The sequence below is a fragment of the Artemia sp. Qi Xiang Cuo genome, chromosome 20 (assembly GCF_049724085.1).
Source record: "Artemia sp. Qi Xiang Cuo chromosome 20, ASM4972408v1, whole genome shotgun sequence".
NCBI lineage: Eukaryota > Metazoa > Arthropoda > Branchiopoda > Anostraca > Artemiidae > Artemia > Artemia sp. Qi Xiang Cuo.
The window spans coordinates 33,696,285-33,724,236 of record NC_142813.1 but is presented as its reverse complement, the minus strand read 5'-3'; the positions used below and the strand labels follow the sequence as shown (position 1 = coordinate 33,724,236).

The 27,952-nt window shown below is 35.0% G+C and overlaps 1 protein-coding gene across 1 annotated transcript; it reads right to left on the bottom strand.

Annotated features, from left to right (window-relative positions):
• Nucleotides 1-1,234: 1,234 nt before the first annotated feature.
• On the bottom strand, nt 1,235-20,811 carry Arpc4 (Actin-related protein 2/3 complex, subunit 4). The gene is made up of 5 exons (XM_089106332.1): nt 20,698-20,811; nt 10,105-10,223; nt 7,746-7,953; nt 3,447-3,617; nt 1,235-1,402 (listed from the first exon to the last, which is right to left on the bottom strand). The coding sequence occupies exons 1-5, from the start codon at nt 20,698-20,700 to the stop codon at nt 1,397-1,399; spliced, it is 507 nt and encodes a 168-aa protein (XP_088962458.1). The 5' UTR covers nt 20,701-20,811; the 3' UTR covers nt 1,235-1,396.
• Nucleotides 20,812-27,952: the final 7,141 nt, after the last annotated feature.

Here is a 27,952-nt window from a genome sequence, read left to right as displayed (position 1 = left end):
AATATTTTTGTAATATGTAAATATGTATAAATATGTATTGCTCCCCCCATTGTTTATCACTAACAGAGCGTAAAAGTGAATTATTAACAAATAAAGGGTGTTTTCAAATTATCTGGGATTCAGAGATCTCCTTGGTACAAATCGATGTGACGATATTTTAAGTATCGATATCGACGATTCGGCAATCGATATTTCGTCATCTCAATGATATCACAACCGATGTTGGCTCATTTTCATCAGTTCACTTGTCAAAACAATTTAGAGATCGGGCCAAAAACAAGAGAAAATTTACATTTTTTTTAAGACCAGTAAACAATTTGCACTGAAAAGTACGTTTACTTCTCGGTAAAATTTGCAAACAATAAATAAAAGTAAATCAAATTAAACGCTTTTTCAGAGAAGAAACCAGAATCTTTCAGCAAAATTCCACCATATCTAAGATGCTTCGTTCAATGCTGAAAATTTTCACGATAAATTACTCATATTTGTACATAATTACGCATATTTGTGTTGTTTATTCCTTTTTTTTCTCTCCTCTCTTTCCATTGATAATAGTGTCCAGATGTAAAAACAATAGTTGGGCTTTATTTTCTTATTTGGAGTTTTAAAACATGTATTTCTATATTTTCACATTATTTTGAAACTTAAAGGCAGTGCAGTTTAAGAAATAAGTAAAATAATATAAATAAATATTATGTATATATATATATATATATATATATATATATATATATATATATATATATATATATATATATATATATATATAATATTTCACTAATAATAAAATAAATAAAGTATATGTGACATGGCATCGGCTGTACTAATGATATAATGGCTATTCTGATGATAGCCTATTGTAATGGTTTTGAATTATTGGTGGTTAATGGTGGGCAAGGATGGAGAGTGCCCAGTCACTAGATTGTATGTTTGATGGAGTATCAATAAACGAAGCAATTCTTTCCGTTTTTGGAGTTTTACTACTAAATTGTCCAACTCCTTGTATCTTACTTACCCTCTTTTTTATTTCTGCTTATTATCATTATTATTATTCTTCAGATGAACTTGTTTTGTCACATCTTGATATTCACCTTTTAATAAGGTGACTAACCTCTCCTTATCTAATTAAGCATTGCTGTCACCACAAAATTCTTGTTTGTTGTATGGGCTATCTACCTACATATCAGATGAACAACTACTCATTAAGAGTGCCTAGATACTATCAAGAAACTAATGACTTCAAACATAGCTTTAAATTTTTCTCCAACTTCATTAAAAAGCGTAAACTTACAACTGATTTACGAAACAAGGTAGAAAACTGGAAGTCTTGAATAAAAGCAGTGACAATTAACATATAAGACGCATGACTCACCCACATACTGACGAATAGACTTGTTCAGAACTGAAACGAAAAAAATATATATATTCGCTTCTCGTAAAAAATTGTTTCTTCTACAATTTAAGAATGAATGAATGGTTTATTCATGACCCCTTATAAAAAAAATACGTATAAGACTGCAGCACAAGCGAATGCTCAAAAAGAAACAAAACAAAACTTCTAAGACCATGGGTATGAGGTGTGAGCATAAACAACTACTTCCTACTATGGCCACTATCCTACTGCTCCACAATATGCAACACAGTTTATCATTAAAATATCTCCATTCATGTGATAGTTTATCATTAAAATTCACAATATTAGTTACAACGACATCGCCTCCTAATTTTGGGAGGTCAGGCCTGCCCACTGATGAACTAAAGAGCCGTGGCATACTGACCATGCGAAGGTAGCATAATCATTAGTCACTTGATTTGAGGCTGGAATGAATGGTCTGACGAGAGGCACCCTGTCTCTCCTATTAAATTGAAGTTAATCTTTAAGTGAAAAGGCTTAAATATAGTGGAGGCCGATAAGACCCTATAGATCTACACATCCAACTTTTTTGTCTAACGGCAGGTAATCAGACGGAAGAGGGCGATGCTTGGTTGGGGCGGATCACCATATATGACCAGTATAAAAATAAAGAAAAATTATCCAGTAGTATTAATAAAGCATTTGGCCTCCAATACAAGGATCTGACAACCAGGGAAAGTCCACGAAAACTCCAAGGTCTAGTAAAAACACCACAAGTTTACATTCCGATTAGTGCCCATGGTCCGAGCAGAGTTAGCACTCAGCCAAGTTATTATCCAAGCCATCAAAGTAGAAGGTATTTACCATTTTCACCTAAAAAGGTATCATGTACGGAAATAGCTGTGAAGTTCGAGCTCTCCAAGAGAAACATACCTTTAACGAAGAAGAAAAACTCAGTTCACCGGTATTAAGAAAAGACAAGTTTTTAAGTTGAAAAGGATATAATTGAAACGCAGAGAGAAAAAGTCTTTGAGTAGATTAAAAATGGCAGATCACCTGGCTACTATAAAATGACTTTAAAACCTATAATTCCTTGTTTTGAGAAATCTGGCTGAATTCTCTTCCTGCTAAACTTTCGTATTAAACAAAAATCCAAGGTTTGTAGCAGAGCAAAAAACTTTTTGACTATTTTTGAGGCTATAAGGATAAAGAGAGAGAACCCTATGGTAGCATAGTGGATTGATGCTCTGCATTGAAATACAGGGTCAAAGGATCGATCCCCGTTGTCGCAAGTTTCGGGGACATGCTTGCTACTTGTGTCTAAAAAACAAGACCCTGCAACTTAAACGTCGGTTCGACACCCTTTGCGTCAGCAATGGCTCTGGAGAATCTCTATCCAAAACAATTTTCAAATACTTTTTATTAAGTGGCCCCAGTAGGGGGTACTTAGTAAGGAACGACCCAAATCATAACAATAAATGTCAAACAAACTACAACAAGAAAATTGGACAGAAGCCGGATGTGAGCCAAAAATTTAGTTTGTTCGCTTTTGAGCTTATTCAATGAAAGTGATAAAAAAGAGAGGCTTTATTAATCAATCAATGATTATGATCTGGTCTGAGAACTCAGTATAATTAATAAAATGACGGGTAAAACTATTAATTAATACTTTGAAGAATTGAAAAAAAATGTGTTCATGTTTTATACTAATAAAAATCCAAGAACTCTGAGATTTTATCAGTACATGCAAGATATACATTTTTTTTTATTCAATTTTTTACTTTCTTAATTAGAGGTTTTACTCATTATGTAGTTTCACTTCGTTTTAATTAGGCAGTATGGTTTAATAAATTATTTGCATGCGTGAAACAGTTTATTATATGTTGCTATGTGCCCCTTTATCCAACGGATAGAGCGGTATGATGTATGTATAGTATACAGATCACACCACATTTATTGATAGCTGGTAGATGAAGGGCAAAGTACCAAACGTAAATGTCTTTTTTATTTCTACAAAATCTCGGAGATAAAATTTACTTATCCTAGAAGTGACACTTCACAGAAATACAAACAAACATTTTGGAATACATACTCGTTTTAAAAATTCCTCGGCACATATTCTAGCACGTGCATTCACAGCCAATTTCATCTCGGATATTTCTTTGTCTATCTCCTCCATAAAGTGGATTACAAAGTCCACTAGCTTATGCTTATACATAGCTTCTGTATGAAAATTTGTAATTAAAAAACTGATGTCGTATCCCTATAAAAAAAAATAAACGCTTAAAAGGTGACAGGACAAGGTACGTACACGGGAATTCATTTTATGAGCCCATTTTTGAAAAAGGGCAAATTTGCAAAACAGTGAAAACTTAAAGACTAGGAAACAACGGATGACATTACACAAACCATAATATTTCACATTAGAGCCTTGGATACGTCACCGATAAGTTATTTATATATTTTTGCTTTTTTAAAGAAAATTCAGTCTGGGTATCGTGGGTGGATTGAATCCAGCATATATGCAGATATTAATATGAAAATCGGAATAAACAAAGCAAACAGGTCAATCAAACGAACCACCAAGAAATGATTGGTAAAATCTTGCGAGTCTGGAGAGATCATCCCCCCTCCCCTCTCTAGGTACAAAACAGCTGGATCAAACATTTCTTGCTGTGCAAATGCTGCGTCATTAATTGAAATTGAAGATCAAAGTTTACAAACATTTTATCATTCAATAAAAGAATGTTTTAAATTCTTAGTATTGTGATTTTTTCAGTTATTATAATCCTCTGTACACTCGAACTTTACAATTTACTCCTCAAATAGATTTGTCTTTATTTTGAACAAGGATTATGTGCAATTGCTGGAACCACAATTAAAAAGATGTATACGAAATTTTCAAGGTCGCCTCTCCATACTACAAAGAATGGTTCCGTCTAAAGTATCGTCCCATGTATCGCCATCGTTCATAAGTCCGCGATGCATAGCGGCTTTTTTAATATTATTATGATTTACTCTTTAAGATGTTAAATTTCTGCCAACTTTTAATACCTTCAAAAGACATCGCATCCCCTAATGTGAAGCAATAACAATCACTTGAGATCGGCACATAAACCACATCAATATATTCTATCAATAGGTTTTTTTCCGTTAATCGTGGTTAGTTTCCATATCAATAAAACGTCAGTATCAGACCATGTGCAGCACACTTGTCTGTGGCCATTTTTTAAATATATTTTCTTAAAACGGTTCGATTGCCCGCTGAATCAGTTAGATTGTCATTAAAACAATAAGAATGATTTTTATTTTTTCCCCAGAACGTCGAAAGTCAATCAAATACTTCCAGTTTTACTGTGCAATAAAAAAAAGTTTTGAATCAAAATATAATTATCAGCTAAGTTCCTTTTAGTAGATGGTAAACCAGATTAAAGCATGGTAAATCACTCTGGGCAATTACTAGATCATCATTCAAGTTGTGGCCAATATCATCCCAACTATTAAATATACATTTTAATTGTACAAGTTATTCAAGTCATAAAAACAAACACTCCTTAACTACTCTTGCTGAGACTATGGACAGGTCTATATAGAAAATCCATACACAATAGACCGATTTCCAAAGTGTAAAAAATAATTGAAACAAAACCAGATGAAGCTACCTAAGCTACATAAAATTCATTTCAATTCTAATGGAATTTCTTGGATGCATACACACGTCAATAAAGGTCAAGTTTCAACCTATTACTTCCAAACTGAACTTCCTGTGAAAGGCTACCAAGGAGACAAGAGTTCCAGCTCTAAAGGAGACGGCAAGTGCCACCGTCGCGCAAGTTCGAAATCCTGTAGTATATAAATATTTGGGGAGGAACAGAGACAAAGGATTTCCCCTTTACTTGTCACAAAATTCAAAGTCCACTTACCCCCCCCCCCCACACACACACCCTTCAACCTAATATGAGAAAAACAGGGTAGACTTAACAAAACTACATACAAAATTCATCACTATTTTGATGAAATGTACTGCTTGCACAATGAAAAACACTTGCTTTCGCTTGGTAGAGTGGATTCAGGTATATGTTGAATAACATCAAAGGAATATTTTCGGAGTTGAGAGTTACAGACATAGCCCATTATATAAAAACGATGAACCATTTATCGTAAGTCTTTGGCATTAATGTGGCAAATGTTACGTGATTTAAAGACAAAGAGTGCAAACGTCTGTCAACAAACTAAACACAATATTTAATAATACGTATATGATTCCAAGAACTGTTTAGAAAGATATTTATAAGAAATTGATATTTAACATAAACCTGCAAAAACGAAATCTAAGAGGCATATAAGTTGAAAGTAAAATAATACGATCTATACAAGGTTCACCCGTTTTTTTAGCCCCTTTTGGTTGTTATGGGGGGTTTAGCCTAAAATTGCCCATTGACCTTACATCTGAAGTATTGAAAATTCATTTATTTCCTCCGTTTTCCCAAATTATTTTTATCGACATTATCTTACAGTTATAAAAGCATCAAGAAAGCTACACACATTGGTGTTGCATGTCCAGTGCACCAAAAACGTGGAAAATCTCGTATTAATTTAGATTGCACATGAAGTCATATCACAATAAATAAAATAAAGCATAATAAATAAGTAAAATAAAGTAAAATACAGTAAGTAGATGAAACTAAATAAATAAAAAAGTAAATAAATGAAATGCTGCGCACATTGCTGTTGCATGTCCTGAGTATCAAAAACGTGGAAAATCTTGTATCAGTCTCAATGGCAACATTTCTTGCTTGGTTTTGCTGGTGTGGATTACCTTTGACACCAGCGAAACCAAGCAATAAATGTTGTCATTGAGATTGAAAATTTGGCTACACAACTTGCAAGAAATGGTCTATCAGTTCTATTTATATGGGTTCCAGCACACTGTGGTATAACAGGAAATGAATTCGCAGACCAGGCTGCAAAACAAGCCTCCCAACTGGGTCTGATCACTCAAACCCTTATTACTGGTCCTGAATTCCTGTCTTCAATCAGTTCGAAAAGTTTGGAAGAAGAAGAACCTTAACTCCATTCTTTCCATACCCAGCTCCTGGATCCCTACGGTTATAAGCAGCCATCAAAATGAATACCTCACATCTCGCATCCGTTCAACTTGCCTCTTTCGTCTTAGATGTGGCCATGCAAAGACAAAATTCACACTATTCCATTGGAAAATGGCCCCATCCCCAAACTGCGACATTCGTGGAGTAAATGAAGACATACGTCAGATCATCTTCAACTGTAGAAAATATGAAAAAGAGAGGGAAATAATAAAGAATTGTTGTGAGAAGGCATTTAAGGCATTCACAATGCGTTCTGTTCTGGGACATCACACGTCTCCTCCTTGGGCTAGGCGACTAAACACAAAACCTTTAAGTAGTTTTGTTAAGACTACTGGTTTGGTTCATTCCTTATAAGATTTTTTTTATCCCTATAATTTTCTATTTTAGAGTTATCCTATTTTCTATTTTGCTTGATTTTATTATCCTTATTGTAATTGTTTTATAGCTGGAAGTATGAGGCAGGTTATAGCGTGCAAAAATGAGTTATTTATTATAATTGCGTTGTATATGTACTTTAATTCCTGTATGACAGAGCACATTTGCTTTATTTTGATTCCTGTTTTTCAACGCAGGCAGTTGGTGCAGGTGAATAACCCCCACCAATAGCAAGTTAAAGTGATACATGATCTGGTTCAGTGAATATTGACTGAAGTGACACCCAAGCAAGCTAGTGATTATAGAAGCCACAGAATAATCGAGTGATACGAACGCATATGACCTATTAGTCGTACGCGTCAAACCCCGAACAACAACAACAACAATCTCGTATCAATTTAAATTGCACATGAAGTCATACCACAATAAATAAGATAAAGTATAATAAATAAGTGAAATAAGAGTAAAATAAAACAAGTAAATTAAAACAAAATAAATAAATGAACAAGTAAATAAATAAAAATAAGTAAATTAAAATAATGTTTTGATGCTTTTCTTTGCATATTTGTGTTGGTTTTTCTGTTTTTTCTCTCCTCTCTTTCCATTGATAATAGTTCCCATATGTAAAACCGGAATAGTTGGGCTTCATTTCCTTATTTAGAATTTTAAAACATGTATTTCTATATTTTCATATTATTTTGAAACTTAAAGGCAGTGCAGTCTAAGAAATAAGTAAAATAATATAGATAAATATAATATATTTAATATTTCACTAATAATAAAATAAACAAAGCATATATTTTGATGTTTTGACCCTCAATGCATTGTTGTTGTTTTTCCTGTGAGAACTCATCTATGTCACCACAGGATTACAGAAAGCAGTCATGACTTAATACAGTTGTGATTACCTCAATAGGTTTTCTTCTCAGTATGACGAAATTTTCCGCTCTCATCATCATAAACCTCATAAATTTGTGGCACAAAATCTTTTCAATCTCGTCAGCTTGCTTAATGCCAATACTGATTCGCACAGAGTTGATTGATGGCTCAATTAAGACCTTTTCTTTCTCATTTCGGCTAATAACGACTGGTTTAAGTAATAATTCTTCACTGGTCCTGCAAATAAAATTTATCTATTATCTATCGAAGTTAAAAAATAATAATAAGAGTTTATATACATGAATTCATTTGTGCTGAAAGCCCATAAGTATACCAAGGTATGTTCAGACAACCAATTCTGAAAAAAAAAAAAAACTAACTATCTCTCTTTTTTCTTATTTTAACATATATAGGCAGGGGCATCCCGAAGGGGGGGGGGCAAACTTTTTGGGATTCGGTAAAATTTGGTTGAAAGCGAAAACTTCGGTAGAAATTTAGCAAAATTCTTGATTTCTGCAGAAAATTCCGCATAAATCAGGCAGCGATTCGGTTAAATATACTAAGATCCCCCCCCCCAATTAAATGAGGCTCGGGACGCTCCTGCATATAGGTTAACCAATTTTTCTTGAAATGCTAAATATTTTGGAATTAATTCTGTTGGAATTAATTTAGTAGGTGTTCATGAGGCTTTGGTGAAAAACTAAAAATGCAATGTAGAAGGACCTCCAGCATCCCTTTCTTGGGGTTGATGGGACACTTCAAATCTTTCAAATCTAAATCTTTAAGAAATTTCTGCAACTAAAAATTGAGCATTTTTTCTCTTAAAAAAACAAGCATATTTATATCAAAATGTTTTCAAATAACAATTCAGTACAAGTATATGAAAAATACAACAAATAAGCTAAGTTAACATAGAATAACACTGGTCAATACAATACTTGTCTTTCAAATGCTTGCGAGTGTCGAGTGAACTGTATTTTTATGAGCATTTTGGAAATAATAAACCAATAAAATATTGCAAATGAAGTCAAACTTATCTAAATATCCCTATCGAAAAATTTGACTAGATCATTTATAAGCAAAATATCCTTTATCCTTTTAATCAAAATCCAAATATGTAGCATGTTACAGAGGTTACCATTTAAATTTTTGGAGCCATTATTGAGATTCAATTCAGCACCCTGTAAACACAATATTTTCTATTTTGAATTACTATGTGAAAATAATAATATAATATTTTACAAAATAAAAGGTGTATAACAGTTTTATATTTTAAGTTTCTCCAAATATACTTGATATATTGGGTTCCTTCTAGCAACAGCCAACTTTTTATATCCATATTTATTAATTTAGTCTCAACAAATTGAGTTATGAAATTGACATTATATATGTACACAATAGTGCACCCTATACATAAGTGCATGCAGGGTAACAAAAAAAGACAACAAAAACCCAAACAGAAATAAGAAAGCACAAACTCTTTGGTACCGTACCTCCACAAACAGCAATTACATAAAACATAACATATTCCTTCTGATTCTCTTCTACCCACACAAACCAACTACTAAAATGAGAGACAAGGGAATAAGAGGAAGCATCAACATTAAAATTTAAAAACTTTACTACCTAGTCGCTGGTAGTTTTAATCCATTTTTTTCATTTTAAGTTGCCAAAGACCAACTAATTAAAGTTTCTTATACTCTTTGATGGGACATATGCGGAATTAGATTTTTTTTTGTATATGGCATAAATTAATGTGTAAAATCACCAAATAGACTGTCCAGAACGAAATCTGTCACCTATAATTGTTAAGAGACAAGCGAAATCATTGCTGGAGTACCTGAACCAAATTATTCATAAACCAAATAGTAGTTGAGCTATTGAGCATCAATAATAAAATATAAAACTTTACTACTTTAATTCTTTACTTTTTTTCGAACAACTTTCATTGCATTAATACAAACGTTTATATTTCCAATTTGACACAAAACTCTTTATTTAGAAAAATCCTCTAAACTGAGGAGGTAAGCGCCCCCTCCCTCCTCAATATTTTTGGTCAGGAGATATATATACCCCCTCCCCGTTTCTGCTAGTGAATATATCTTCTTCAATAAATTGAACATGTGACTGACTATTCGACTATACCAGTGAATCCATTGTGCATGTTAATCCATATGCAGATATGATTTTTTTTAATTCTCTGTACAAGCCCTGGTGACAGAATAAGCAATAAAAAAAGATGATTAAACTTTTAAATACCAGCATTATTCTATATGTTTTATATTTTCCGTTTGACTTATGACTAAAGAACAAAACTATTCTACAAGAACTGACATGTTTGATATAGTGTTGCCTTTGACAACTAGTTTCAGTTCATAAGCTACTAACCTTATTTCCACCTCTGGCTTATTGTGCCTCTCTACCACTTGGGATTCAAAGTTTTCCAAACACATAGCAGATTCCAAGGAACTTCTGACAGCACTCAAGTACGGCTTGAGAGTGGCTGACTAAAATAAAAAAAAAGTGAGAGCTTCCTTAAACAATATGATGTTTGGGACTTAGTAAGCAGCAATTTCGTATACTTAGTAAGCAGCAATATGCCTCTTATGTATTATTCATCTTTCCTGTTCTTTTTAGTTTTTGTTTTGTTTTGTTTTTTCCGGCTCATCATGCAGAAATGACATTTTAATCTTGTCTCAGAATGCAAAGAAAGTACTGTGTGTCCTGCTCAAAGGTATAATTTCTAGAACTTTCAGCTACGTTGAACAAAATGGCTATCTCAAAATTTTGATTGGATGTGTTTTGGGAAATGGTGTTTGGTGTTTTGGGGAATGGCATAACTTACAACCCTTGCTGAGGGCTCCCCCACAGCCCTTAGGGCAAGGGTTTTAAGTTATGCCCTGGGGGGCATACAAGAATGATGTTGGCACAATGTAATATTTATTATTTTTTTCCTTTAGAGCATGGCACTTTGTATTAAAGAAGTTGTCGTAGAAACTTCCAAAAGGGCACATTCAATTGAAAATTGGAGTGGTTTTTGTCCTTTTTAATAGTCAAAAGTGATTGGAAGGCAACTAAAACCACTTCCACGCCCACCATATCCCAAAACACATCCTATCACCATTTTGAGATAGTCATTTTCTTCAGCATAGCTATTTCGAGATAGAAGTTATTTTATTGAGGAGGAACCTCCTCTACAGTCCTCAGGGGAGGGGGTGGAAGTTATGCCCTGGGGGCATATACAGTTTTTACAAAAAGCGTTGACGTAGAAAATTCAAAAGATGCCTATTTGATTGGAAATTGAAAGGGATAGTGCTCTTTTTATTACTCAAAAGTGATTGGAGGGCACCTAACCCCCCTCTCACGCCCACCTTTTCCACAAACCCATCCAAACAAAGTTTTGAGATAGTCATTTTGTTCTGCGTAGTTGAAAGTTCTGGAAATTAGTTCTTTGAGGATGACACCCCCTCCCCCATTCCTCAGGGCAAGTTATTTGGCAGGTTGTAAGTTATGCCATTCCCCAAAACACCATTTCCCAAAACACATCCAATCAAAATTTTGAGATAGCCATTTTGTTCAACGTAGTTGAAAGTTCTAGAAATTATACCTTTGAGCAGGACACTCCCTCAGGTCTTCAGGGCAAGGGTTATAAGTTATGCCCTGGAGGCATATAAGGTTTTTGTTGAAAGCTTTGTCGGAGGAACTTGAAAAAGGGCTCATGCGATTGGAAATTGAAAGGGACAGTGCCCTTTTCAATAGTCAAAAGTGATTTAAGGGCAACTGACCGCGCTCTGATGCCCACCATTTTACCAAACACATCCAATCAAAATTTTTAGGTAGCCATTTTGTTCAACGTAGTTGAAAATTTTAGATATTGGGTCTTTGAGGATGACAACCCCTCCCCCCTTAGAGCCCTCAGAGCAAGGGTTACAAGTTATGTCCTGGGGGCATGTAAGGTTTTTATCGAAAGATTTGTCATAGAAACTTAAAAAAGGGTGCATTTGATTGGAAATTCAAAGGGCTAGTGCCCTTTTCAATAGTCGAAAGTGATTGGAGGGCAACTAACCCACCTCTCACGCCCACCTTTCCCCCAGACACATCCAATTAAAATTTTTAGATAGCTATTTTGTTTAACGTAGTTCAAAGTTTTGAAAATTAGGTCTTTAAGAATGGCAACCCCCCAGAGCCCTCAGGGTAAGGGTTGTAAGTTATACCCTGGGGATATATAAGGTTTTTTATATAAAGCGTTGTCGTAGAAAGTTCAAAAGGGGCTCATTTGATCTAAAAATTAAAGGGCTAGTACTCTTTTTGATAGTCGAAAGTGATTGGAAAGCTTAAAATTTTTATAGTAAAGATCAAAGTGGGTAAAATGTATTATTTTTTGTTGTCGTTGTTGCTTAGACCAGGGCACTTCGTATCAAAGGAGTTGTCATGGGAACTTTGATTGCACGGCTCATTTGAGGGCTCATTGGAGTAATTGGAGTGCAACTAGTCCCCCTCTCATGCCCGCCATTTCTCCAAACACACATAATCAAAATTTTCGGATTGCCATTTTTTTCAACGTAGTTGAAAGTTCTGGACATTATGTCTTTGTGGATGACAACCCCTCCCCCCCCCACAGCCCTCAGGGCAAGGGTTATAAGTTATGCCCTGGGGCATATAAGGTTTTATAGAAAGAGTTGTTGTAGAAACTTCGAAAAGGGCTCATTTGATTTTAAATTGAAAGGGGTAAACCCCTTTTTAATATTCAAAAGTGATTGAAGAGCAACTAATCCCCCTCTCACACCCACCATTTTCCCAAACACATCCAACATGAATGTGAATTGTCAGTTTAATATACATATACTGATACTTAGTAACCAAAATGTTAACATTATTTGATTTATTAAAGTTATGAAAGTAAAAACACTTATATTTTTCAGTAAAGTGCAAATTATGTTCTGGCCTTGGGAAGGCATAAGGGTTTTGAGCCCTACTCATGTTAATTTCTGCTTGTTTTAAGTTTGACCCAGTTATTTATTGTAATTTCTGTTCGTTTTGGGTTTCATTTATTTATCAATGCTGATTTATGGTAGTTTCATGCTTGGTAGATTATTCGAGTTCCTATTTCACCTCCAAATACATTAAAAATTATAAACCTATGTTTTTCAGCTACTTGAAAACTGAAATTTTGAAGACCAAAAATAAAACAATGAGGAAATCATTGCCTAGAAGTTGTCCATGAATAATTGGGAAATATGTCAAACCAACTTTATGCTTTCATTTTTAGTCTAGAAATATCAAATATTTCTAGGTTGTGGGGAAGATATTTTTTTTTTTAACTTTTTAATGCTTTCAAGATAAAATACGGTAATGAAACAATGTTGACATTTTTTCTGATTATGATCAAAACCCCAGTTCTACAGTAAAGTCTTGATTCTGATATTGTTCCCAGAGTAATCATCTTTTTCTTCTTTTTTATGGCATTGAAATCTATAACAACCTTTTGGGTAGCCATATTACCTTAAGCTGAAAAAACAAGTTTTCCAAAGGAATCTAAACAGAAAAACTAAAACTGAGAACAACTATAAATTATCCTGTAGTTGAAAGGGGTTACCCTTGTTGACAGCCCTCTATTCTTTATGCTAAAGCTAGACTGGTCCCCTTTTTGAATGCATTTTGGTGCAATATGTATAGCCAACTGGTACTTCCAAGCTAAAAATTCTAATGTTTAACACAAATAGATTTAAGTAAGTCCTTAGGGTTTTCTTTTTTGTTGTTGTAAAATTTAGTTAGAAAATGGCTGTGTATTTTTGTTGGCAATATTTTCAGCACTAAAGTATGCCACCAGGCATGTGCACTGTTTTGTGACATTTATTTATGTACGTGTTATAAATAAAAATATTCTACTCTACTCCTTTTATTCTCAAAGCGCAATACAAAAAAAGAAATAATAATAATACATTTGCAACATTACTCTTGTCTTAGAATATTCATTCATGAAGCATTGAATAAAACTCACACTTCAGTGTAAAACAGCAAAGGACTGAATGTGGCAGCAGCCTTCCCAATGTATAGGATAACTTCTGGTATTTTTAAATTTTAATGTTGCTCTTTGCTTTCACTGGGGAAATTTTGTTTCCTCAATAAAACTTCTGTTTATTTTTAATATCACACTCAAACTATTTCAGGAAGTCTGTCTACAGAAACATAGTTTAACATATTTCCATCCTTCTCAGTGGAATAACTATGATGATTCTCAGTATCCCATCTTGGCTGGACATGATGGGATACCAGACCTCTTCTAATATTCTATAACCATCAGTTTGGTTCAAGCAGCCCCTTATACCTGCAATTTTGGGGAATATAGGGAGAAGGGGGCCATGTAGTCCATAAACCAGGCTGGATTACAGTTAATCCGAAATGTCCAACTTAAAACATCACAATACCCTTATCTTTCCCCTGAAGTTTATCAATTAGCCCTTTGACCTAGCCTATGGCACTTGTGTAGTTTGATCATTTTATGGGATTCACTGATAAACTTTGCCCACCACCTGATTTAATAAATTGAAAATTTCTGTCCCAATTAGGGAATGACTGTAAAAATAATGGATAACAAATTAAAAAAAATAAAATACACTAAAATTATATGAAAAACATTGGAAAATTGTAAATGCCAAGAAAATTTTTTCGGAACTCGGTCTCAAATACTCCCTGCACACACCTGCTCTTAATTAAATAATGACAAAAGAAAAAAACTTTATTATGGTGTTTACCAAGATGCCCACCATTGTATTGTATTATATCAGTCCAGTTAAAAATTGATATTCATTGAGTGAAGATAAAGTGACAGAATGTAACTTCATATATAAATGGAGCTGCAAAAAATGAATGTACTGGTTGTGAGAAAAGAATTGTTTCCTTTCATTGATTCCAACATCCAAACCAGCTATACCTCAGCACTTTTAACCACAAAATATTTCCATATACTGTGCAACATGCAAAAACAAATACTGATTTGATCAAGTTCAAAATATATTTACATGCCATAGAACTTTTACTACCGACTTTAATAGACAATACACAAAAAGAAAATGTTCATTTAAACAATCAATTTGGAAAAGAAATTGGTAATGCAGATCAAAAGTTTTTTTTAAAAAGAGATATCCAAAATAACACTTTTTTGGTGTAGTATCCATAAGGAGTGAATTCAACTGAGCTTATGGTGAATGAACTTCAAATAAGTAAAACAACTGCAATAGATTGGCCTAATTTCTGCTGCAAGATTTTCTGGACATTATTAACTACAAAAGTGAGCATTTAGAGGCCTGGGGATATTAGTTGAAATTGACAAAGCATGAATTTATAAAAAAAAATACAATACAGGACAGCTTATAGAAAGACAGTGGGTTTTGGGGGGATAGAGCAGGAAACCAAATGAGTTTTCATTATTTCTGTGCTAGAGTGGTCATCAGAGACAATTCTTAATGTAATAAAAGGTTAAATTTATCCCAGTACAATAATTATATTTGATTGCTGGATGGCTTATTTTACATTAAACAATATTGGATATATTTGCCAGACAGTGAATCATTCAATTAATTTTTATGGATAACATTTTTTATCCAATATTTAACACAATCACTCAGGCTAAACTGAATGTATTTTAGTCTATGCAGCAGATTCCTATTGTGGTTGCAGAGGTAGCTGCAACTTAGTCAAGAACAAACCAAAGCCCATAATAACCAAAAATCAATTATTTTGAAACAAATTTAGGCACCTTTTTGTATATTTTGTAATTTCATAAAACTGTTTTGATGAACAAAAAATGTAAATCAAATTGCTTCATGCTGTACTGATTAATCACTAGCATGTTGTCTAGCATGTAATCATTAATCACTAGCATTTAATCACACATAGTCTATATGTGTATGGTCATAATACCCATGATCACAATAAATATTATTAAAACTAATAGCCTTCTACAAAATGACTTAGAAACATGGGAATTGTAGGTAACTGCAAAATTTCTCAAAATACTTGCACAAAAAGAGGAATTTTGGAAATTCTTTTTTAATGACATGAAGGACACTATTTAGAGAATAGGCCTGTTCCTTTGCACTAAGATATTACATCTTTCTGCAAAGATTTCCGTTCTTTAACTCGTCTTTTTTCTAAGATCTTACAGCTCACTGATCTAAGCAAAAAGTATGAAGAACGCCATCTTTCTATCATATAGAACAATAAGGAGAGAACTTTGATGATATAATCATCATTGCTCTTAAACTGCTGACCACAGCAAAATGATGAAATACATTTACAAAAGAACGACATAAGATGTAAGATCTTAGTGTTAAGATTTCACTTTTAAGCATTCTTTGTCAAAAGATGTAAGATCTTAGCACAAAGATGAGTAAAAGAACAGCCCTAATGATGACATGACCTGCTGATATATCATGTATTTCATTTATGCTGTGTGGAAGAAAGCACTAAAAATTGCCAACAAATATCTTATTGTTAGAATTATTGTATGCCTTGTTAATTAAGTAAACAAGCAATAATTGTGTATATATGCGGTTATTTTTTCTCAAATTTGTTTATATATTTTTTTCTTTGTTTTAAACTAGTATGTTAACAATTCTGGCCACAAAACAACTAAACATAAATAGGTCACAACTTCAAAGAAGAATTTGTATTTATACCCAAGGTGATTATATTGAACCTAAACTGATGCCATGACATTAAGAGGAAGTCCACATTATTAGTCCAGTAAAACTATGAACAAAAAGGCCAAACCTCAGCACTTGAGCAACAGATATGCTTTTGGCACCAAAAATCACCTAATAACAGATACAAAATTGGTTGTGCAGAAATACCACTTTTTCATGGAAAAGAGGGGATCTCAAATTTAAATTTCTGCAATATTTTCCGGAATGAAAGGTTGTTTTGTATTAATTCAAGTCTGGGAAGGCCAAAAAAGACATCAGAATTGGAAAATTCCATCACAAATCCTCTTTCATGTAGTAGATGTGATCTGGCTGTTCTAGCCACTTTCACACATTACCTCTCCCATATTTCTCACACTAACCTCTGCAATAGGTTCTACCTTCTCATTAATGGCCCTCATAAATGACTTTTACAAAATTGCCAACTGCAACCCAAATCAAAACTATGCTCACATTCCTTTTCACTACCTTATCCAAGAGAACTGTCTGAGTTGTCATCAACAGTCACTGTCTGAACCTTTTCAGTTTCATTTTCACCCTCAGAGATGTATTCTCACCAATTCTCTTCATAGCCTGCTTCTTGATTTTGCTTGCTATTGTTGCTTCATTTTTTTCCAACTATTCTTTGCCTTCCTTGTAGCAAAGGCAGCTTCAATCTTTGCCTTCACTGATGAATCAGTGAGCACTTTTCTTCTGCCCCCATTTCTTCCATGGGTGTATTTTGTTTCCTTGGTGGTGCTGGGATGTGGTTGTACTTGTTCAGGTGTGACTATCCTATTTCACAATGGCTGCAAAATCATAGAGGTTACTGAAAGCATTGGGTGAGAGGACAGCAGTGCAGGTAGGGATGGGGCTGGAGTTAGAACCTCTAACAAGCTTGGCAATTTGCCATGAGCTCCATGGGTTAAAAAAAATACCTGTTTGGTCTGTATTTAAGAGCAAAGATTTTCATAATCAAAACAATCAGGATTGAAAGGGGATATACCTTCCAAATCCCTTCTGGATGTTTGATGGTATGAAAGCTAAGAGGAAAGATTTTGTTACCAGCCCAGCTGTGATATAAATGGTGAAAGTTCTTCTTGATGATGACAGTTGCCAGATGAAAAAAAAAACACTACTAATTTTGATAATTAATTCTGCTAGGAATGCATTGCTGTTAGATCTTTCAACTATTATACAAGGGTTCTGAAATGCCTTAGTCATTTTGTTTCTACCAGATTTTTACTTTTCTTGACAAATAATAAAGAAGACCAGCATCCAGCCAGCAAAATTCCTAACTCATGAATAGGCCTGAATTTGTTGTAAATTAAAGCTGAAAGACTGATTATGTATGAAAGGCTGCTGCTGGCCTTCCCTTAATGTTGCAGCTGTTTTTCTGCATATTTTGGTGCCAAACATGTATGTTGATAAAATGATGGGTCAAATTTCTAGGTGGCACTACAATTTAGCTAGGATGAAAGAGAAAACATCATTTGATGCCTCTTTTTATGCTCCTTCATAATGCAATAACTGCTTCTTTTTCAAGTTGTATATTGAGCCCTTAAAGGGTCCCTGAAAGTATTTTATATGAATTATAAAAGAGCATAAAAAAACATCAAATGAAGTTTTCACTTTTATCCTAGCTGAATTATATGGTCCACTGCAAATTTACCTTAAACTTCACCCCCCCCCACACATACACACCCCTAATGTGCAAATATATACCCTGAATTGGAATATACCCTGAATTGTTGATGGCAAAGTTTTGAATTACAAAATTCAGCACTATTTTTATTGATGGCATTTGAAAAACTTGAAACAGTAGGAAAATGGTTTGAATTGAAAATCAAGTATTTTGTAGGTTAGGTTATAACTTCTTTGTGTGGTTACAAAAATGAAATATTTTTGCAGCCCCTTGATGCAATTGCATCTTTGCAGGCTCAAGATGCAATGTACAACAGAAGTGATTATTGTATTATGAAAGAGCATAACAAAAGGCATCAAATATTTCCACTTTTATCCTAGCTAAATTATAGTGCCACCTAGAAATTTAAGAACAGGTGACAAGAAGAATCAATATATACATGCTTGCTGTGTACCAAGTTCTGTGGCCCAGCAGCAGAGCTGCTGAACTCCTGGTATGACATATTTAACCCTATTATTAGGGCTTTATACTAGTCCTTAGTCCTTCATGGCATGTGGGTAGGTTTAAAGTGTGTTGTCAGGGTTATGACTATTATGCTGAAAAGGGCCATAAAATAAGGAGCCTAATACTACTAGGCTACATTTATTATTTTAAGATGTTTCCTTTTGGAAAGCTACTAGACCTATTTTAGACCTTTAGTAAATTTTCTAATTTATTAAATCTTCTAATTAAACTTGTACACCATGTACAAGTTTTATGGTGATTGAACTTTGTGATGATTAGCACTTCAACTAGGCTACTGGGTATACTATCCAACTGGCTTTTGAGCCATGGGTGTATGTAGCTTCTTATCCAGGGAGGGGTAGCTGATTCTGTGATGAAGGGCAGGGGGCTGAAGTTTTATCAGCAGTTCACAAAACCTTACATTTCCAGCAAGTTCTATCATACCTATGAAATCTTTATTAATAAGTAATCACCAAAAATCATAAATCATCAAGAAGCTTCAGCATTGATCAATCTTCTTGGATTAGAGCTAAATATTTCCAAGACATTATGGATAATTGCTTCTTGTTTGACTTTGATTCTGCCATTCAAGCAGTTTATTTCCAGCTTTTTTCAACCATCTACCTTTTATCCACTGCTTTTTTAGCCATCTACCTTTTTTAACTGCTTTCACAACCATCTGCCTTTTCAGCCAGATATAGGGTAAATTGCAAGTTCTCGGGGGGGGGGCTGCTGCCCCACTTTGATATGCCCATGTTTTGTGCAGTCTGTCCAAAGAGAAGGTGTAGGCTTAGCCTGTTATCCCAGTAAAATACAACCAAATTCCCAGTTTATCAATAAGGGTGAATGGTAAAACAAAAAGGCAATAAACTGAAGGTAAAATTCTACTTTAGCTACTTTTGGCTATCTTTGAGAGGGGTCAGGTTGAAAAATGAAACTTCCAGGGATGGGTCTACAGGCTAAAATATGCTCTGTAGAGGGTCACTCCTTCTCTCTACAGAGGGTCATGACCTTTAAAAAACTGTGTGTTCTAAAAGTGAAACCTTGCAAAATAGATCTTCTGCTTAAATGGGATACAACAAAGTTGTTTTCAGCTCCACAACTTTGCTCAATCCTAATTTATAAGGTTTTAAAGATATGTAAATACATTGCCTAAATTTTGAAAAAAAAATATTGATATGGCTCAAAATTCTATCCAAATAACAAGAATTGCATTTTCTGAACTTAAGCTGGAGAAGACAAAACTGATAACTGAAAATTAAGGTAAAATGTTGTTTTGTCAAAATTTCAATAGGTATGGACCTGTCAGGTAGGCTAGGCCTAAATATTTACCAAATCATATTATTGAGTTTCAAATCAAGTGAATATACCATTTGATGCCTTTTAAACATACCATTTGATGCCTTTTCTTATGCTGATTACAAATATAACAACCATTTCTATTGGAAATGAATTTTAGCCCCTCCCCCCCCTATATATGTCAGTTCAAGGTATAAGCCTATATTTGCACATATGGGGATGAGGGTTAGGTTAGGGGGGGCTGAAATTCATTTCCAAGAGAAATGGTTGTTATATTTGTAATCAGCATAAAAAAGGCATCAAATTGTGTATTCACTTTATTCCTAACTCAATAATATGATTTGGTAAAGGTCAATATCTATGAAATCATATTATTGAGTTAGTAATATATTGAATACACCATTTAATGCCTTTTTTATGCTGATTACGAATATAATAAGCATTTCTATCGGAAATGAATATCAGCCCCCTCCCCCTATATAGGCTATACCTAAACTAACCTAACCCGGAATTGGCCTATATAGGGGTGGGGGCTGAAACTCATTTCCGATAGAAATGCTTATTATATTTGTAATCAGCATAAAAAAAGGCATTGAATGGTGTAGCCTATTCACTTTAGTCCTAACTCAATAATATGATTTGGTAGATATTGACCTTGGTAAATATTTACCGCCTGTCATGTAGGCAAATTTCAGGACCCACTAGAGGGAGAAGGAGTGGAGGTAGGTATTTCAAAATACCTTCCCAGGACATAGCCTATTTTAGCCTGTAGGCCCATCCCTGAAAGTTTTATTTTCCTAACCCCTTTCCAAGATAGCCAAAATTTTACCTAAACTGAAAACCCCTTACCATTGTCAGACAACTGCCTTTTAGAGAGTCTATTCAGATATTAGCCTAAGCTAGGCTTCAGATTATAAAGTAAAACAGGCTAGCCTTTCCCTTTCCTTCTCTTCTCAGCATTGCCAAAGAAAATTTAATTCGACATAACGTAAATTTGTCATGAACGGAAGCACTAATATCACCTTTTGTCAAATATTAATTTAAAAACTTTTTCCACAAAATAAGTTTTTCAAAGAAAAGTAAAGTACTCCATTATACAAAATATGAGCCAAAATAAAATCAAATAATCTACCAAGCATGAAACTACCACAAATCATCGTCTCGATACTATCACTCGATACACCACTATCAGCATCCATAAATAAATGAAACCCAAAACGAACAGAAATTTCTATAAATAACCGAGTCAAACTCAAAACGAGCAGAAATTAACATAAGTTGGGCGCAAAACTCCTATGCCTTCCTAAGGCCAGAACAAAACTTACACTTTACTGGAAAATATATAAATGAATGTGCATTGTCAGTTTAATATACATATACTGATATTTAGTAATCAAAATGTTAAAACTATTTGATTTATTAAAGTTATAAAAGTAAAAACATTTATATTTTTTTCAGTAAAGTGCAAATTTTGTTCTAGCCTTGGGAAGGCATAGGGGTTTTGCGCCCAACTTATGTTAATTTCTGCTCGTTTTGAGTTTGACTCGGTTATTTATTGTAATTTCTGTTCGTTTTGGGTTTTATTTATTTATCAATTCTGATTTTTGGTAGTTTCACGCTTGGTAGATTACTTTATTTTATTTTTGCACATTTTTTGTTTAATAGAGTTCTTTACCTTTCTTTGAAAAACTTATTTTGTGGAAAAAGTTTTTTAATTAATTTCTGTTCGTTTTACATTGACATAGTCTTTTCTGGGAAAAAGAAAATAATACTTTAAATCTTTTCGTTTTTTAAGACTTTATAGTTTGGCATGCTATGTGAATGCTGGAGAAAAATTTTCAGCAATTTTTAACAACATACACCCTTTTAAAAATATAGACACAAATAGTAATGTTTAATTTAGTTTCATACCTCCTCTAGTTGACCTAAAATGGAAAACTTGACACCATTCGCAAAAAATCTGTTTACTTTCTTTGATAGCTTGGATACACTTACGCTATTTTGATTTGGTTAAATTTTAAGAGCAGAAATGGGAGGGTTGGCGAGGGAGTGGGAGTGGATGAGGGATTAGTTGCCCTCAAATCACTCTCGACTATTAAAAAGTGCATCAGCCCTTTCTATTTTCAATCAAATGAGCCCTCAAAAGCCCTTCAATCAAAGTTCCCGCGACAACTCCTTTGATACGAAGTGCCCTGGTCTAAACAACAACAACAACAACAAAAAATAATACATTTTACCCACTTTGATCTTTAGTATAAAAATTTTAAGCTTTTCAATCACTTTCGACTATTAAAAAGGGCACTAGGCCTTTCAATTTCCAATAAAATAAGCTCTTTTAGATACGACAACGCTTTCTATAAACAGCTTATATGCTCCAAGGGCATAAATTACAACCCTTACCCTAAGATCTGTTAGGGTGGTTGTCATCCTCTAAGACCAAATTTCTAGAACTTTCAACTACGTTAAACAGCATGTCTATCTCAAAATTTTGATTGGATGTGTTTGGAGAAATGGTGGGCGTGAGAGGGGTGTTTGTCGCCTTCCAATCACTTTCGACTATTAAAAAGGGCGCAAGCCACTCCAATTTCCAATTGAATGAGCGCTTTTCGAAGTTTCTACGACAACTTCTTCGATACGAAGGGCCCTGCTCTAAAGGAAAAAAATAATAAATAATACACTGTGCCAACATAGTTCTTATATGCCCCCCGGGGATAACTTAAAACCCTTGCCCTGAGGTTTGGGGGGAGTGTCCTCCTCTTTACTTAGTCCCCGTTTCTTGTTGCGTTCTCGAGTGTCCCCGTTCTTTACTTAGGCAGCGCGATCTCAGTGACTATGATTTATACATCAACTTTCTATATAAACCTTATATGCCCCCAGGGCATAACTTACAACCCTTGCAATGAAAGCTCTGAGGGGGGTTATCATCCTAAAAGACCTAATTTCCAGAACGTTCAAGTACGTTGAACAATATAGATATCTCAAAATTTTGATTGGATGTGTTTTGGAAAATGGTGGGCATGAGAGGGGCGTTAGTCGCTATCCAATCACTAAAGGCACAGGCCCTTTCAATTTCCAATTGAATGAGCCCTTTTGAAGTTTCTACGACAACGCTTTCAATAAAAACTTTATATGCCCAAGGGCATAACTTACAACCCTTGCCCTGAGGGCTGTGGAGGGAGGGGTCGTCATCCTTAAAGACCTAATTTCCAAACCATTCAACTACGTTGAATACAATGGGTATCTAAAAATTTTGATTGGATATGTTTGGGAAAAGGTGGGCGTGAGAGGGGGGTTAGTTGCCCTCAAATAACTTTCGAGTATTAAAAAGGGTACTAGCCCTTTGAATTTCAAATTGAATGAGCCGTTTTTCAAGTTTCTACAACAAAGATTTCAATAAAAACGTATATACCCCCAGGGCATAACTTATAATCTTTGCCCTGAGGGTTGTGGGGGAGTGTCCTCCTCAAAAATATGTTTTCTATCTGGAAATCAACTACACTGAACAAAATGGATATCTCAAAATTTTTATTGGATGTGTTTGGGGGAATAATGGGCATAGAAGGGGAAGGGCTAGTTGCCCTCCAATCACTTTTGACTATTAAAAAGGGCACTAGCCCTCTGAATTTCCAATCCAATGAGCTTTTATTGAAGTTTCTACGACAACACCTTCTTTAAAAACCTATATACCCCCAGGGAATAACTTAAAACCCTTGCCCTGAGGGCTGTGGGGGAGTGTCCTCCTCAATAATATATTTTCTATCTGGAAATCAACTACGCTGAACAAAATGGCTATCTCAAAATTTTGATTGGATGTTTTTGGGGAAATGACGGGCGTGGGGGATAGTTGCCCTCCAATCAGTTTTGACTATTGAAAAGGGCACTAGCCCTTTGAATTTCCAATAGAATGAGCCTTTTTTAGAAGTTTCTAGGAAAACGCCTTCTATAAAATCTTATATGCCCCTAGGGCATAACTTAAAACCCTTGGCCTGTGGGTTGTGGGGGAGTATCCTCCTCAAAAACATATTTTCTATCTGGAAATCAACTACGCTGAACAAAACGGGTATCTAAAAAATTTGATTGGATGTGTTTGGGGGAATTATGGGCTTGGGGGGGGGGCTAGTTGCCCTCCAATCACTTTCGAGTATTAAAAAGGTTACTAGCCTTTCGAATTTCCAATTGAATGAGCCTGTTTTGAAGTTTCTACAGCAACGCCTTCTATAAAAGAAAACCTTTAAGGCCCCCAGGGCATAACTTAAAACCCCTGCCCTGAGGGTTGTGGGGGAGTGTCCTCCTCAAAAACATATTTTCTATCTGGAAATTAACTACGCTGAACAAAATGGCTATCTAAAAATTTTGATTGAATGTGTTTGGGGGAATGATATTCGTGGCGGGGGGCTAGTTGGCCTTCAATCACTTTCGACTATTAAAAAGGGCACTAGAACTCAATTTCCAATTGAATGAGCCCCTTTTGAAGTTTCTACGACAACTTCTTCCATTTGAAGTGCCAAGCTCAAAGGAAAAAAAAATAATAAATAGTGCATTGAGCCAACATCGTTCTTATATGCCCTCAGGGCATAACTTAAAGCCCTTGGCCCGAGGGTTGAGGGGGATTGTCCTCCTCAAAAACATATTTTCTCTGTCGAAATCAACTACGCTGAACAAAATGGCTATCTCAAAATTTTAATTGGATGTGTTTGGGGAAATGATGGGCGTGGGGGGGGGGGTGGGAGGGCTAGTTGCCCTCGAATCACTTTCGACTTTTAAAAAGTGCACTAGCCCTTTGAATTTCCGATCGAACGAGCCTTTTTTGAAGTTTATACGACAACCCCTTCTATAAAAACCTTATATGCCCCCAGGGCATAACTTAAAACCCTTGACCCGAGGGCTGTGGGGGAGTGTCCTCCTCAAAAACATATTTTCTATGTGGAAATCAACTACGCTGAACAAAATGGCTATCTCAAAATTTTGATTGGATGTATTTGGGGGAATGATGGGCGTGGGTGGGGGGGGAGGCTAGTTGCCCTCCGATCACTTTTGACTATTAAAAAGGGCACTAGCCCTTCGAATTTCCAGTCGAATGAGCCTGTTTTGAAGTTTCTACAACAACGCCTTCTATTAAAACCTTGTATCCCCCCAAAGCATAACTTAAAACCCTTGCCCTGAGGGTGGTGGGGGAGTGTCCTTCTCAAAAACATATTTTCTATCTGGAAATCAACTACGCTGAACAAAATGGCTACCTCAAAATTTTGATTGGATGTGTTTGGGGAAATGGTGGGGGTAAGATGGGTGTTAGTCGCCTTCCAATCACTTTCGACTATTAAAAAGGGCACTAGAACTCTCAATTTCCAATCGAATGAGCCCCTTTTGAAGTTTCTACGACGACCCCTTCCATAGGAAGTGCCCTGCTATAAAGGAAAAAAATAATACATAGTAAATAGTGCAATAATACATAGTTCTTATATGCCCTCAGGGCACTAGCCACCCCAATTTCCAATCTAATGAGCCCTTTTCGAAGTTTCTACGACAACTCCTTCGATACGAAGTGCCTTTCAAAGAAAAAAAAACACATTGTGGCCACATCCTCCTTTACTTGGGCAGCGCTAGCGCGCTGCCTATGATACTTTTGGTCTGTGGTTTCATTAGAACAAGAATAGAGGCCAGATTCCTACTAGTTTGAGCCATTTATGTTATCCTTTAATTTAGTGTGACTTAAGTAATAACATCATATAGTATATAATATAATATGGTATATACATAATATGATAGTGTTTTAGCTTTGAATAAACCCTAGATGCTACTAGATGGTGATCTTTACTTTTCACATCAATAACAGCACTCCTATATACCCTAGTATCCTATATTGACATTGCCAGTCTTCGGTTTACAATAACATAATCAGAACGTTTGCTGTCTTACCATCAAGCGAATACCACGTTAGCTTATGGACCATTCTATGACCAAACACTGTTTTAGTTATAACTTGATTGTTATACCTGCAAAATTGCAGCGGGCTGTAGCTATTACTACTTTCTTTTCTTAAACCAAATTTATCTGGGCTAGAATACCATCTATACCTATTTCTACCAAGCTGGGTGTTAAAATCTCCTAATAAAAAAATATAATCAAACAGTCCGAGGTAAAGAACTGTAAGTAAGGAGCGACCCAGCTGAATAGTAACCGAAACTCTAAAAAACGAAATGTTGATACCAATTGATACATAAAAAGAATCAGATTTTTATGCTGATTTTAAATATATAAGTTTCATGAAGTGTAACCTTACCCATCAAAAGTTACAAGCCTGAGAAAATTTGCCTTATTTCTAAAAAAGGGGGAAACAGCCCATAAAAGTCATAGAATCTTAATGAAAATAACACCATCAGATACAGCGTATCAGAAAACCTTACTGTAGAGGCTTCAAGGTCATATCTTCAAAAATGTGGAGTGTTGGATTTTTTGCCAGAAGAAAGATCATGGATACGTGTATATTTGTTGTTATTTTTTTCTTTTCCCAGGGGTGATCGTAACGATCGAGTTGTCCTAGAATGCCAAGAGAGGGCTCATTCGAACGGAAATTAAAAGTTCTAGTGCCCTTTTTAAGTGACCAAGAAAACTGGAGGACTACTAGGCCCCTTTCCACGCTCACTATTGTTCTAAAGTCACCGGATCAAAATTTTGATATTGCCATTTTTTTCAGCATAGTGGAAAATCTAATAACTATGTCTTTGAGGAAGACTTAATCCTCTACAGTCCCCGGGGGAGGGGTTGCAAGTTATGAACTTTGCCCATTGTTTGCATATGGTAGTGGTTATTGGGAAGTATACAGACGTTTTCAGGGGTATTTCTTCTAGTGGGGGGGAGGGTGGAGGCTACATGGGAGGATCGTTTCGTGGAGGATTTTTCTTATGGGGGAAGAGAATTTCCGCGAAGGGGGTGAAGGAGCGACCCGACTCAAAAGTAACCGAAACTTTAAAAAACGGAATTTTAATTTCAATAGATACATCAAAAGAATCGAATGTTTATGATGATTCAAAATATAAAAGTTCATCAAGTTTAATCTTACCGATCAAAAGTTACAAACCTGAGAAAATTTGCCTAATTTTCGAAAAAGGGGGGAAACATCCCTTAAAAGATATAGAATCTTAATGGAAACCACACCAACAGATTCAACGTATCAGAGAACCCTACTGTAGAGGTTTCAAGCTCCTATCTGCAAAAATGTGGAATTTTGTACTTTTTGCCAGAAGAAAGATCAAGGTCTCGTGTTTACTCCCCGCTCCTTTTTTTCTCAAAATCATCCGATAAAATTTTGCGATAACCATTTAGCCAAAAAAAAGTCAAAATTAATATGCACATTTCGTTTCAACTTTTCATGTATGGTGAGCCAAATTCAAAATCTGCGTTAATTCAAAAACGCTCAGAAATTGAAAAAAACGTTTCTTTTAACTGAAAGTAAGAAGTAACATTAAAACTTAAACCAAATAGATATTATTCCGCATGTGAAATAAGCTGTCCCCTCCTCAGCGCCTTGCTTTTTACGCTAAATTTTGATTCTTTCTCACTTTTTTAAACAATTTATTCTATCAAAAGCAATTTGATTCTTTCTCACATTTTAAAACAATAAAAAAATTAAGCGTAAAGAGCGAGCTGCTGAGGAGGGGACAGCCCCTTTCATATACGGAATAATTTTGAGAAAGCCATTTAGCCAAAAAAGGTAAAATTAATATGCAAATTTTGTTTTAATTATTCATACACGGTGAGCCAAATTCAAAACCTACATTCATTGAAAAACATTCAGAAATCAAAGGCAGCGCAATAGTGCTGCCTCAGTAAAGAACGATGTTGGCACAATGTTTTATTTATTTTCTTCTTCCATACCAGTGCACTTCGTATCGAAGGAGTTGTCGTAGAAACTTGGAAAAGGGCTTATTCGATTGGAAATTTAAATGGCTAGTGCCCTTTTTAATCGAAAGCGATTGGAAGGCAACTAAGTCTCCTCTCACGCCCACCCTTTCCCCAAACACATACACTTAAAATTTTGAGATAGCCTTTTTTTTCAACGTAGTTGAAAGTTCTGATGAAAATTATGTATTTGTGGATGACAACT

Excerpts from the sequence above, each read along its gene's own strand:
- Arpc4 (XM_089106332.1), bottom strand. Across the intron at positions 7,954-10,104 it reads AAGCCAGAGGTGGAAATAAG|GACCAGTGAAGAATTATTAC; the intron begins GTTAGTAGCTTA and ends TTTTATTTGCAG. Across the intron at positions 3,618-7,745 it reads TGAGAAGAAAACCTATTGAG|GGATACGACATCAGTTTTTT; the intron begins GTAATCACAACT and ends TTTTTTTTATAG.